Here is a 13741-nt window from a genome sequence, read left to right on the forward strand (position 1 = left end):
GTGCATCCTTAAAGTTCTTCTTTTTCCTATTTTTTATACATTACAGAATAAAGACTGTTGAGTGTGTGAGTCAGAGATGCATGCTGTTTTTATACTGTACTTACATGCATCAGTTTGCTGTATATGACCTAATATGATGTCCTATCTGTATATATCCATCCTCGCATCAGACTTCATGAGGAGGTTGCAGTATGAAATTTCGTGATTTCTATGTTTTTATACCACACATATGCAATGCCAAACATGCTGATGAATTATACAGAGAAAATATATATTGTATATATATGTATATATTGAAAATAAAGGAATGCTAATTATTATTATCAGCTGCTGTTTACTCTGATGTATATTTCAAAGATTTCCTTTTTGGTCTTGGGCGCATCACGGTTTAATATTACTAAATACTTTCTGCTGCCATTAATGTCGTTTTGTTTTCGGGGAACAAAATATTCACTGCGCTGGCTTTTTTTTCCCATGTTTTTTTTCAATAAAAATAAAAGTTTTTTTGAGTTCAAAGCGGTCTTCATTTATTCCTCGCACCAAGGCACTTGACTTGTACTCTTTATTAAATAATTATATCTCTTTATTGAAAATAACCATAAATAGAGGAAACAGTTGTGTATTTTTTTTTCCTAAAGCACATCTCAGACTATTTACATCTGACACTCTATGAACTCCGTGGCTCTGCTGACTGTCCTGAGTAAATAAGGCACTTACATGCGTCTCAGTGTTAGAGCAACCATTTCTAAACATTATGAAATCACAAAACCGGGCTAAAGAGCATCCTTATCAAACTATTACATGGGGATACATTTACATACATTAAAGCACTCAGATCATATGTCTATTTAAATAAGTAGTTCACACAACGGGTCAGTTACTTGCTACTAATTTTCACTTTCTCATTTCCACTGTAAAGTATCATTTACAGCAAATACTAAAAAACTACAAGGGAAACTAAAGCATCTACACACAATTTCACGTTAGTATGTCTGGTACAGGATATTTGTAGTCTCTCTTTTTTGGATCTCCCTTGTTAGAAATGAAACAATTTCAAATTTCTTTTTTTTGGTTTAAGCTTGATTGATAATTAGATTCTTTTCTATTTCGGCTTTACTCAGGTCTTCTCTTGTATGCATTTGCTCCTGTGCTGTATGCAACCTTTCTACACCAGGTTGAACTCCTTGAGGTTGTGCCTGAGGATGGTGTCTTTGACGGCCACGAAGACGAAGCGGATGTTTTCTGTGTCTGTGGCGCAGGTGAAGTGAGAATACAACGTCTTGTCCTTGTCCGGGTTTTGTTCTTGGTACATTTTCAAGATGAATTCCTGAGCTGCTACTTGATCCTGCTGAGGTCCTGCAATTCAGGGTTGATATTATTTAAATATGTCAGTAAATTCAACATGCGCTCACCAGACACTTTATTGGGTAGACTTGTTCAACTGCTTGTTAATGCAAATATCTAATCTGCCAATTACATGACAGGAACTCAATGCATTTTACGACCTGCTGAAGTTCAAACTGAGCATCAGAATGGGGAAGAAAAGTGATTTAAGTGACTTTAAATGTGGTATGGTTGTTGGTACCAAACAGGCTGGTCTGAGTATTTCAAATTTACTGAGATTTCCCCCACACAACCATCTGTAGTGTTTACAGTGAATAGTCTGAAAGTGAAAAGATGATCTGTGAGTAGCAGTCCTCATTGATGTCAGAGGTCAGAGGAGAATGGCCAGACGCGATGATATAGTAACTAATGGTAATTAACTACTCATTTCAACCAAGGTATGCAGAAGAGCATCTTCTGAAGCAGATGGTCTACAGCAGCAGAAGACCACACATGGTTTCACCTCTTGTCAGCCAAAAACACCAAAGCAAAACTGAAATTCTAAGTCTTGATACTTAAAGATTAAAAATGTGTTTTAAAAAAACAATCAGTTATTTTCTTTTGAATAAATTATGTGTTTTTTAACGCAGAACAAATTTAGTGATTTTCTTGTGGGCTTGTATCAAGGAGGGAGGGGCGGAGCTTAGACTAATGATTGCCAATGTGGACCAAAATTTCTGCTGAATGTTTTCAGCTCCTTGTTAAATCTCAGCCATGAAGAATTAAACCAATTCTGATGGTAAAGGAGGTTCAACCTGGTACCAGCAAAGTGTACCTAATATAGTGTCAGTTGAGTATTTTTAGTCTATTTCAACACTTCCATAAAAATGAGTACCGTGTAGTGATTGTATGATGAAGGACTTAATATAAGTTTCATTCATTCCATTTAGATCAGCTAAGTAATTACAAATCTTGTGGTGAAATAAGGGCTGAAATCAAGATGAGCATTCACTCAGTCTAACCTGTGAATTCAGGGAAGTAGGTGGATAAGTGAGAGTACATGATCTTCTCCTTGAGGATGTCGGTCTTGTTCAGGAAAAGTATGACAGATGAGCGCTGGAACCAGGGGTAGGTGATGATGGTCTTGAACAGGGCTTTGCTCTCCTCCATGCGGTTCTGAGATGTTTAAAGGGATCAAACACATTTAAAACTCCAGGACGATGTAAACTGAAATCATCATTTGCTGTGTTGTTAAATTCTCACCTCATTGTCGCACTCAGCCAGGACCTGATCATATTCGCTGAGTGCCACCAAAAAAATGATGGAGGTGACGTTCTCAAAGCAGTGGATCCACTTTCTCCGCTCTGATCTTTGACCACCCACATCAACCATCCTGTCATAAAAGCAGCCAAGAAAAGTCACGCCACCTTCGAGGTCAGTGCCGTGTCTGTGGCCAGTTCCAGTGCAACAATGCTGCCATTATTTTGGTTCATAGAGTATTTCAAAGTAGAATGGGAGGCAGAGCCTTCAGCTTTCAGGCCCCCTCTTCTGTGGAACCAGCTCCCAGTTTGGATTTGGGATACAGACAGCATCTCTACTTTTAAGATTAGATTTAAAACTTTCCTTTTTGATAAAGCATATAGTTAGGGCTGGATCAGGTGATCCTTTAGTTATGCTACAATAGGTCTAGGCTGCTAGGGGCTTCCCATGATGCACTGAGTGTTTCTTCTTCACTCACCTTTTACACATCACTCTTTAATCATTAGCTATTATTAATCTCTGGCTCTCTTACACAATGTGTTATTTGTCCTGTCACCCTCACCTTATCCCCGAACAGTTGCAGCAGATGGCCGCCCCTCCCAGAATCTGATTCTGTTAGAGTTTTCTTCCTGTTAAAAGGGAGGTTTTCCTTGCTACTGTCACCAAGTGCTTTTTCAAAGGGAGTTGTTTAATTGTTGGCACTTTCTCTGCATTACTGTAAGGTCTTTACCTTAAGATATAAAGCGCCTTGAGGCAACTGCTGTTGTCATTTGATGCTATATAAATTCAACTGAACTGAATTGAACTGAAACTCTGTGGAGTACAGAAGATGTCAATATGCACCTCACCTAAAAATGACATTCTCCATGTCAAAGGGGTATTCAATGATACCAGTGGTTGGGACTCGGACTCTGAGGATGTCCTGAAGGTCGGGTATGTATGAGGGCTGTGAAATCCGATCCAGATCTGTGAGATAGCTAAAAAGAAAAATATGCAGGGAGAAAAAAAAACACTAAGAAAGGAGAAATACAGAAAAGACGTAGAAAACTTAAAATTTAAACCACAAGAATGTAGCTACATGAGAGTTCACTCACTGGTGGGACTCTCAAGGGAAATGAAGACTTTGCTCCAATGCAGGAGAACAAATACTGTTTATTTTAGCTTCGATCAAATTTGCATTTCCCAAAATAGTAAAAACAGCAAGCCAAAAAAAAATGCTCTTCTCTTTTTATCACCATCGTTCGTGGCAGCGACAGAGACTATATTCAGCAAGACTTTTGTTCTTCTATCAGCAGGCACTCATCTATGTGGTCAGAAGGGACTCCTCCTTCTGCATGAATATTATACTCATTTAATAATCCTGTCAATATAATTTGATCTAGAAAAGTACAGAGATCTGTGCACACTGTTAAACATCATAAATGCCTAATTCTCACTATTTGGTGGAGTCAGACAGCTGGTACTCCCTGCGCCGATCATAGCACTCCTGTATTCCAGGATCGTTCCACAGACTCTTGACAGCCATGGCGAGGTTGCTATCTAAGTCCTCCACCTTATCCACCTCCACCTCCAGGACTGCGCTGGCATGGCTCTATGGACACATAGAGAAGACAAAAAGACAGTGAGGTAATTGTAGTCCATCCATCGAATGTTAATTGTAAAGGACTGGAGCAGAGTCAGTCTGCCTGTACCTGGTTCTGGGGATCAGTGAAAGATATACCAAGAGTCTCCATAGCTCGGACCATTGTCTGCATGGACGTGTAGATGTTCTGGTACACCAGCTTGGCATAGCTCCTCTTGTCCTCGTCTGTATATCCTCCTCCATGGATAATCCTCATTTGTTTGATAAAGGTGCTCTTTCCACTCTCTCCAGTGCCTGTGAGACACATTGAGGATTAAACTCAATAATAGCTTTATTTGGTCTACAATTTTTTGCAGCATTGCAAATTAACATTCTGCAAATCAAACCAAAGTAAACATCTGCTGGCTGCGTGAGGAGACGGGAATGCAGTTTTATGTCTAAGGTCTGTTTTTAAAAATCTGCATTCACGTGACAGCCGGTTTCTCAGCAGTGCTCATCGGTGCAGGATTTGACCATTTTAACTGTCATGTTTCTGTTTTTTAAAGAAATCATGCTGATGGTTAGATGAGTCAGTTACGGCTGCTTTTATTGTCTTGATTTTGACGCCAGACAACAGGTTCTCATAGTACCTAGAAGTATTTAAGTATCAAAACCACCAGAAATAACATTAGTCTAACTAGAGTACTTATTGTACAAGCAGATCATGTTATTATACTATAAATACTGAAATGTGTAAGCATTACTTCTTTGCAGGTTGATATTGAGCTCATATGTGTGCTGCTGAGAGCTACATAGATAATATTTTATTAAATGTATTGATATGCACACACTTACTAGAGAAATTCAATTACCCTAGAGTATAATACTTTGAGTGGTGGAGGGGTGTGTATAAAATGTATTCTCTTTAGTACAGTATATGTAACTGCTGTGACATAGTCATTTGTCAGCATTTGGGATAAATAACGTATGTCTTATTCTTCTTATTTTTATTACTATTTTTTTCCAACTGTGTTCTATATAAATTTTACATAATCTTGGTGTTACTTCTCATCAGGCATTCAGTTTCGCACAAACGTGTTTTTTTTATTGCTTGTCTCAAACATATTGTGTCTCATTGTGAAATGGCAGTGATCATACGTGCTTTTTATTTTGTCATGCCTCTATAATTATTTGCCTGTGTTCCTTGCCTGAGCAAATCATCCCCAGAAGCCCTGCAAACAGTCCAGAATGTGGCTGCGAGGCTGCTCAACAGGTCCTCTAAAAGGTCCCATGTAACACCAGTGATGGGCATAACTGCGTTACTTTTTTCAGTAACGACTAATCTAACTAATTACTATTCCTATCGTTACAACGCCGTTACCGTTACTAACAAGAAAATGCGGTGCGGTCGCGTTACTATTTTTCAACAAACAGACGGTTGAAGCTGTCTTCAGTTTACCGCATCTTATATCAGTTGCACGGAAGTAGCTGTCTACGTAAGTAAAGTGGGCGCTACAGCTTTAAGCAGCTGCGTGCGCTCCCATGGGCGGCAATCACTTTGTGGTAGACGATAACTTTTTGGCACAACACCTGGAGCTAGGGGGCAAAACAATCGCATGAGTGCTGCTGTTTTACTGAGGAAGAATAAAGTAGTCGTGGTAAGCCAATCACATGACCACTACAAGATAACAAAGCAACAAGGTGATATATACCAGTTTTTAAATTGTGTTGATACCTTTGTTGGGGCGATCGTGGCTCAAGAGTTGACTGTTCGTCTTGTAATCGGAAGGTTGCCGGTTCGAGCCCGGCTCGGACAGTCTCGGTCGTTGTGTCCTTGGGTAAGACACTTCACCCGTTGCCTACTGGTGGCGGACAGAGGGCCCGGTGGCGCCAGTGTCCGGCAGCCTCGCGTCTGTCAGTGCGCCCCAGGGCAGCTGTGGCTACAATGTAGCTTGTACAATGTAGCTTGCCATCACCAGTGTGTGAATGACTGAATGTAGTGTGAAGTGCTTTGGGGTCCTCCTTAGGGACTAAGTAAAAGCGCTATACAAGTATAGGCCACGTAAAACCAGAGTCATGATAAACAATATATATGCGGCGTTTTTCCTGAATAGTTTCGCCACGTTTAATCAGAATACTTTATTAATCCCGAAGGAAATTATAGGTTACAGCAGGCAGCACGCTAATGGCGCATGCGCACTTACAAAGGAACTTTCTGACCAATCTTTACACTTTACTGTTTACTGTCTAAGGACAGCGCTAGCAAGCACTCTCTGCTTATGACCAAAAAATAAAAAAACAAAACAAAAAACAGCCCGTTCGTTTTGGTAGAAAACTGTACCATGTCGACCAATCAAAAAATGATATGACAACATGACATTTGGTTGTTTAGGAAGAGGGGGAAGTTTTAGGAGTGACCGCGAGAGAGGGAGGGAGAGAGAGATAAAGAAAGACAGCAGAAAAAGAGAGAGAGAGAGAGTTTTGAGATGTGAGAGATTTGTGACGTTTAGCGTGTTTGGAGTGTGTAGTTAATGTGCTGTCTTGTGTAGTTAGTGTGTAGTGTTGTGGATAGTTTTGTGTTGTGTGTCAGAACAATGAGGCGACTGCTGTCTCCAGGTAAAAAGCAGGAGGAATGATACACCTGCTGTTAGACCTGCAGGTATCAGGCTGTGATGTTCTCCTTTATAGTGGACAGAAATTTTTTTTTTTTGGAGTGGCACAAATAATTTGTGTGGCATCTTATTGAATGCAGAACACCTGATTGTTATGTAAATAGTTTGAAATGGTTATTTAACAAAGGGTAAAAGATAAATGGCTGCAAATAACTTTGTTGTTTGCAAAACTTGTGCGGATGATTTTAAAAATTGACAATTTATATTTGCATTTAAAGTTATGAAATATGATTCAATAAACATGATTGTGGTTGTTACAGTAAAAAATATAACTTTCTACTCGGATTTTATGTTTTTAGATCAATTGTGTTAATACAGTATGTCAAAATGAAAACATAACTGTAAAAACAGACACGTGAGGTTGTGCTGAAAAGAATGATACCAAACAAGGCAAATAAATAGTTTTTAAAGGTGAAATGTAGAGGAAACATCAAAAGTAGTCAAAAATGGCCAATTATAACCTGGACCCCAGAGGGTTAAACATTTTTTTTTTAAAGTAAGTTACTTTTCAAGTAATTAATTACTTTTAGAATCTTGTTACTAACTCAGTTACTTTTTTGAAGAAGTAACTAGTAATTATAATTAATTACTTTTTCAAAGTAACTTGCCCAACACTGTGTAACACCCATTCTGTCTTCTTTAGGCTTGCTTCCAAGATTTTAGTGATCACTTTCAGTCTGAACCATTTAAGGGAGAGGCTGTGCCTCAAGAGCTAGAGCAGGTCATTTATTTATTGTAAGGCTGGTGGTTTGATCCCTGGCTGCTCCGCTCTGCATGCCAAACTATCCTGGAGAAAGATACTGAACCTTGAGTTGTTGTGTGCGGTCAGTGTTAGCTTGATGTTTGACCTTTAATTGTGCTAATTCAATTGGAAATGGACTGGTTTATTTCCAGTTTACCATGGTCAGTTGCCTCCCTGTATTAGTAAATTACTACATTCATATGCAAATACGAGATCTTTGAGGTCAGCTGATCAGTGCTTGCTGGTGGTATCTGGGTCCAGGTTAAAGAGAAAAGACGAGCCTAATTTTCTACTCTTCATTTATCCCAAGAGAAGATATTATGGCCACTGCAAGCAAGCAAATTTAGCTCTCTGCTGAAAAGACACAAAAGAAAAAAGTCAAGGGAGTCTCTACCCCCCCTTACAGTGACAATTTTAAACTTGAAGTTGTCTACGATACAGTAAAATGTACCCCTGCCCAGTGTCATGCATCCATGCCTTTTCTGCAAGAGCATGGAGTTTATATATACTTTAAAATATTACTGAGCTGCATCCTGGTGAGTTATTACTGCAACTCAATATTTATGATATTTACATTAAAAAAAGATCCAAATTTGAATTATTACATGTGATGTTGCACAGGTGTTGCATACTGTATGCCAGCTGGCAGCTGCCTGGCAGCTACATTAAAGACTCATCTGTCTTTTTATGAACGGCTTTTTATTAAGAGATAAGTTGAAAGAAATAAAAACAAGTTCTGTGACAACTCTCAATACCCAGCTTGTCCACGCAGGGACGCAAACTGAACAATTTGAATGTATATTTGACTGCCAAAGGGACACTCGTCAATATCCGAGAACAGGAAGTTTAAATATCACAAATTGCCCGAAATAAAATTCAACATATCATTCATAACTTTAGTTTCACCTGGTTGAATAAAATGTTTTAGAGTCAACCTTTGGAGCATCATTTGCTTCTGAAAAATGACCTTTCTTTGGTCAGAAAAAGAAATAAAACAAAAACCCTCCTAACTTCCAATAATAAATTCAACAAGAACGGTGCACTTTTTCACCCTGAAACCTTTCCTGAGTGACAGGATCAGATGCATGCTTAATAACTCAGAGACTCAGTGTGTATTTGGACTCAAGCTCTCTATCTAAAAGGTCTTTCGACTAACTTATATTTCACTAAAACATACTTTACTAGATGAATACATACTTGTTCTTATAAAAAGGTATGGAAAAACACACACCTTTTTGTCATGTTACTCTTCAGCTCTTACAGCAAAAGCTCGTAATTTTCTCATTGAGATCACATGATGCACAGCCGATTTCCTTAACAAATGTGTTTGTTAACAGACCTGAATATTGGAGGTTGCTGTGTTTGTGTATGTTTGGGTTTATGCAGGGATGGGTGGGGAGTTTCACCTTGTGGGCAGTTGGTGTGTGCGTGTGTGTCCCAGCTCCTTGGTTCCCCAGCAGTTTTGCATGTCATCATCTTTACATCTTAACAAACAAGTCTTAGACAAATTGTGTGCATTTGCATGCACCTTGTTTACAAGTCAAGTTTCTCGGAGATGAGATCATTTTGGAGAAGGAGAGGCAGGTGCTCAGATTGGAGGCAAATCAGACGTCAAGGAGGGAGGTTAACGAGCTCAGACTGCATGCATTACAATCGTTACTTCATGTCACATTATTCAGTTAATGCTTTATTCAGTTAACCTTTGCCCTTGATCTGTGACAAATCTTTGCCATCATCGTCTCTAGAATGAACTTTTAATAGTTCTCCATTTGTCAATATCATTATTGATTAACCAGCTGATGAATCAAATTTCTTTCACCATTTGAATTTGTTTTGGTGAAATGATGCTGATTTCAAAGAGGATTTTTTTTTAATTAAAGGATAGTCAAGCTATAAAAACTGACGAATCACTTCACTGCCCCTGCAGAACGTTCTTCCTCAGAAGACACACGTAGAAGCTATGGTTGATAAAAAAAAATGTGAGCACTGACCCGATGAATGATTTTCAATTCAAATAATCTGTCAGATGCAAAAAGATTTGAAACGCCTAAAGTGCAGTCATAAAAAATGTAATTCGTGTTGAAGTTTGGGATGTCTAAGATGTCTTTTACTAGGTGCCAGTTTAGCTCAGTGTGTTCAGCAGGCAACCATATGACTGAGAGCGGCCGGCCAAGGTTCAAGTCCGACCCACGGGCCTTTGTCTTCCCCTCTCTCTGTCTCCCTCCCTCCGCTTTCCTGTCATTTCTTCACTGTATCTGTTAATAAACCTAAAAAAGATGTATTTTACAGCTGATCTTGAGCTGGACTCTTGACTGATCTTGATTCCTGGACACGTGCATGTGTGTGCGTGGTGCAGAGTCAGGTTTTACAATTTCTTTATGGCTGATGAATGCCAGCTACAGAAGTCTCCGCAGACCGGCAGCCAGCATGAAATATCTGCACACATATACAGATTTGACCACAAGCCCAAACACAGCTTCGTACCTGAACACTTCCTCAATCGGGGAACGCTGTAACATGAGGCGGTGGTGCCCGTGTGAATGAATGTGGTGTTAGTGTCATGAGATAACGACTACTATCACCTGTCAAAGTCTGCCCTCTCCCTTTTTCTTTTCACAACTGAAATGTACCTGCCAGGCAGTGACTGTGCAGAGGCACAAAACAAAAAACAAGAGAAGTCACTAATCTGCAAAATTTGACTTTTAAAAACAAAACAAAAAAAAGCAGATCCAGCAGATCTACTGCTACATTCAAACATCTTCCAGTTAAAAATAACAGAAAAAACAACACTTCTTCCAAAAAGAAGAACCAAACAGTATTTCAATGTCTATATATGTGAATGTATGTATAGATATTTTAGGGTATATATCGAAGGTACGTGTATATCCATATTTGTAAATGTGCGCATGTGCATGCATACATTTAAACATCTTTATATGCATATAGAGCATAAATATTATAATATAAATAATACGATCCTGTAGCATGGGTAGGTGTGTAGGTGAATGTAAGGATACATGTATGTATAGATGTATAATTGCATATGTTTGTTGTATGCACATCATGTGTAGGTATGAATGCACTTGTATGTGTGTGTGTGGGTAATTGGAAGGTCATTTGAAAGTAAGATGAATATTCCTATCATTCCATAAATAGGAAGAAGGGGTAGGATCATATAAGTTTATACTTCTTCCTAATCCTTCTCCGGCATAAAATTTGAGTTATTTATATACAGACGACTAACATGCTGAATATTTGTCTATACCTATCTACTGAGCTGCGATGACTGGGCATGCAAGTCGGCAGCTGTTCAAGTCAAATTTACAGCCTCTGAAAAAAAAGGGCAGAAAGTGAAGGTGTTGATCTCTTGCACTCTCAGTAGACCTGACTCTGACCATCCTAATGAAATCCACTGAAAGCTGAGTCACTCTGACCAGGTAACAAAAGGTTACTTTCTAGATCATGGCTGTCATACTCCTTTTACACTGTGGCCCACACAGAGCCCTGTTTGATCTTAGTGGGCTGGAGCAGTAGATTTATTACCTAGAAAAGAAAACCCTCCAAATCATTCCTCCTTCTGTCAGTGTAAAGACATTTAAGTGTACATTAAGTACCTCAGAAAGCAACAGAAACACCCCAACGTGACTCTTTGTTCTCCCAGTTTAAGAAAGGAGAATGATGAAATGCTTAAAAATAACAGAAAAAAGCAGTTTACTTCCCAGACTTTATCCTGCAGACTGACTTTGGTGCAGCATGACAGGGCAGTTGGTGTCTTTGTTGCTAAGAAGGCTTTAAAAAAATACACTTTGAATTATAACATTTATGTCCTTCTTTTTTGCATTTACCACATTATCCAAAGTTATTTAGGGAGCCGGATGGGCTCTTTGATGGCCAGGTTCTGAGCCCCGGGCCTTATGTTTGACACTCCTTCAGCCTGAACAGAGACTCCAGAGTCATCCTTTTTTCTGGAAAGTCTTTTCACTCCACTTTTTGACTTTTCAACTAACTTTGTGATGCGTTAAACAAAACTGCTGCAGTCCAGCTGTCTGTAACAGCCTACAGCAAGCTGAGAAAATGTTTTTCTTTTAAAGCAAATGAAGGCTAGTTTGCGGGCAGAAACATAACACTGTGTTTTGAGTGAAATGCCCTGCTAAGAGAACAGTGGGTAAAAACCAATAGCTCGTGCTCCGTGGTGCATTTGCATGACTTTTGCATGAAACGCGCCCGCAGCAGCTAGTTATGGCTTTCAAACACACCACTGACCGAGGCGTGGATGGCGACTGCGTTCCTGAAGTGCTCCCACACTGCTGCAGTAAAATGCGCCTGATACAGCAAGTTCCCTCTGGATCGGGAAGCCGCTTCCATAAACTTCTATAACCCCAGAACAGTGCAAAAGCCACCCCGCTATTACCACGCCTTAACGCTTTACACAGGTCATCATGAAGCAGGACTCTGTAAAAATGTTGTAAAGGAAAGGTACGGATATCATTTTAAACGATCCGTAGAACAGTGCAACCCCCCCCCCCCCCCCCCCCCCCACACACACACACACACTCGATATTCAGGAAGAGAGAGGGTGAGTGTGTGAGTGTGTGTGTGTCCGTTTTCGGTATTTCTGTGGCCAGGTGGAAACTTAGCGACTCCAGCAGACAAAAAGTACTCAAGGATTCAAACCTCCGACCACGCGTAAAATCAATGGCAGTGCCATGGCGCGCGGCTGCGCATACCCTGGATCGGAAAGCCAGTGCGCCTCAACTGTGAAACGCTGCTCATGACTTGAATCCTCTCATCTCGCCACACGTGTCAATGACAAAATGTAGCGTGCTGGATATAATACCCACTCCTTTCCCTTCTAAAGTGTGCATTCTTCTTACATATGACTAAATGAAGAATACTCAACAGGCGTCAGAGCTCTGTTCCACCTGCCATGATACCCGTGGCCAGGAAGCGGTGAAGTCATGGCAAATTACGAGCTGTCTCCAAAATCCCCCACAACTGAAAATGCAAACGCGTGGATCATTCCGCTAGAGGAACAACTTTAAGAGCAAATGTTTTAAAGCTTTTCTTTTGCCCGGAAAAGAACATTTATGGCTACAATCAAGATCAAACCTTTGAATGATTTACAGCATGGTATTTGAGAGCACGAGGAGAATGCGGAGGACTCCGTGAAGTCAGTTACCCTCCGAGCTGGTGTTCAGGTTAGTGATGCTCACCTAAAAGCAGCAACTTGAGCTCCCTGCGAGAGTCCTTCTTGTCCCTCCGCAGCTGCTTCTCAATCTCCTCGTTGATCCTCTGGTTCTCTCTCTCCTCCGCTGAAACACAGCATCCAGCCATCGCTGAAAGTCACCAGGTTGCTCTCCAATGACCCCTCGGCTGTAAAAATGTCGCAGGCTTTGATTAAAGAAAAAGAAAAAAAAGAAAAAGGAAACTCAGACCAGTTAAAAAGACTCCTTCTTTGCCCCCTCTTCACTTCACAACTTTAGACGTAAAAAGGCACAGAGCATCTTCAAAACTGCGCCTTCGACTTCCACCGAAACAGAAAAGTTTGCTGCTAAAATATAAAGTGCTAGATTTCAGGGGTAAGTCCAAAGCTCTCTCTTTCTCTCTGTTTTTTAAGCATCGAGGTGTACAACAAGGTGCACCACGAGCTGTTCCTATTGGACAAAGTGCTGCAGTTATACTCTACCTGGACGACACTTCAACTTTATCCTGACGAGTCGGGAGGGCGTGGCACCGGCTACAAATAGAAAAGGATAAAATGGGAAGTTCGCTGCCACAACCTGTGGAAACGGTGAGCGAGGAGGAATTCACCTGTAGATGAGTTTTAATCGGACATGGAGTGCCGTGGCTCATTCTTAGAAGTGCTCCATGCTGTGCTCGCTTTCCTTGGAAGCTTCTATAATATCACACTCGTAATTCATGAGATCCAGGGGCAGGAAACGCATTTAGCAGTTCGGCAGCAGGGAGGAGGGAGGGCCCCTCTAGCGGGCCCTCACGCCCGCTAGAGGGCGGGAAGGCCAACAGTGAAGGAATGAGTCACATCTGCGTGAAAGGCTTTGCATGTTTTGCACCCGTTTTGTGATCTTGCAGCAGGGTTTTTGAGAATGTAAGCGAGGTAATCACAGCATTTATCCAGAGTATGAGCAGTCAGTGGTGGCAGTATATATGTCAAATGATCACAAG

At 40.5% G+C, this 13741-nt stretch overlaps 1 protein-coding gene across 1 annotated transcript; it reads right to left on the bottom strand.

Moving 5' to 3' along the window:
* Positions 1-607: 607 nt before the first annotated feature.
* Positions 608-13339, bottom strand: LOC134638729 (guanine nucleotide-binding protein subunit alpha-14-like). The gene is made up of 8 exons (XM_063489575.1): positions 13245-13339; positions 12772-12949; positions 4275-4459; positions 4020-4174; positions 3432-3560; positions 2587-2716; positions 2346-2499; positions 608-1356 (listed from the first exon to the last, which is right to left on the bottom strand). Exons 2-8 carry the CDS (start codon positions 12890-12892, stop codon positions 1166-1168), a joined length of 1065 nt encoding a protein of 354 aa, XP_063345645.1. The 5' UTR covers positions 12893-12949; positions 13245-13339; the 3' UTR covers positions 608-1165.
* Between the last annotated feature and the right edge of the window lie 402 nt (positions 13340-13741).

The sequence above is a fragment of the Pelmatolapia mariae genome, linkage group LG12 (assembly GCF_036321145.2).
Source record: "Pelmatolapia mariae isolate MD_Pm_ZW linkage group LG12, Pm_UMD_F_2, whole genome shotgun sequence".
In the NCBI taxonomy this organism is placed as follows: Eukaryota; Metazoa; Chordata; class Actinopteri; order Cichliformes; family Cichlidae; genus Pelmatolapia; species Pelmatolapia mariae.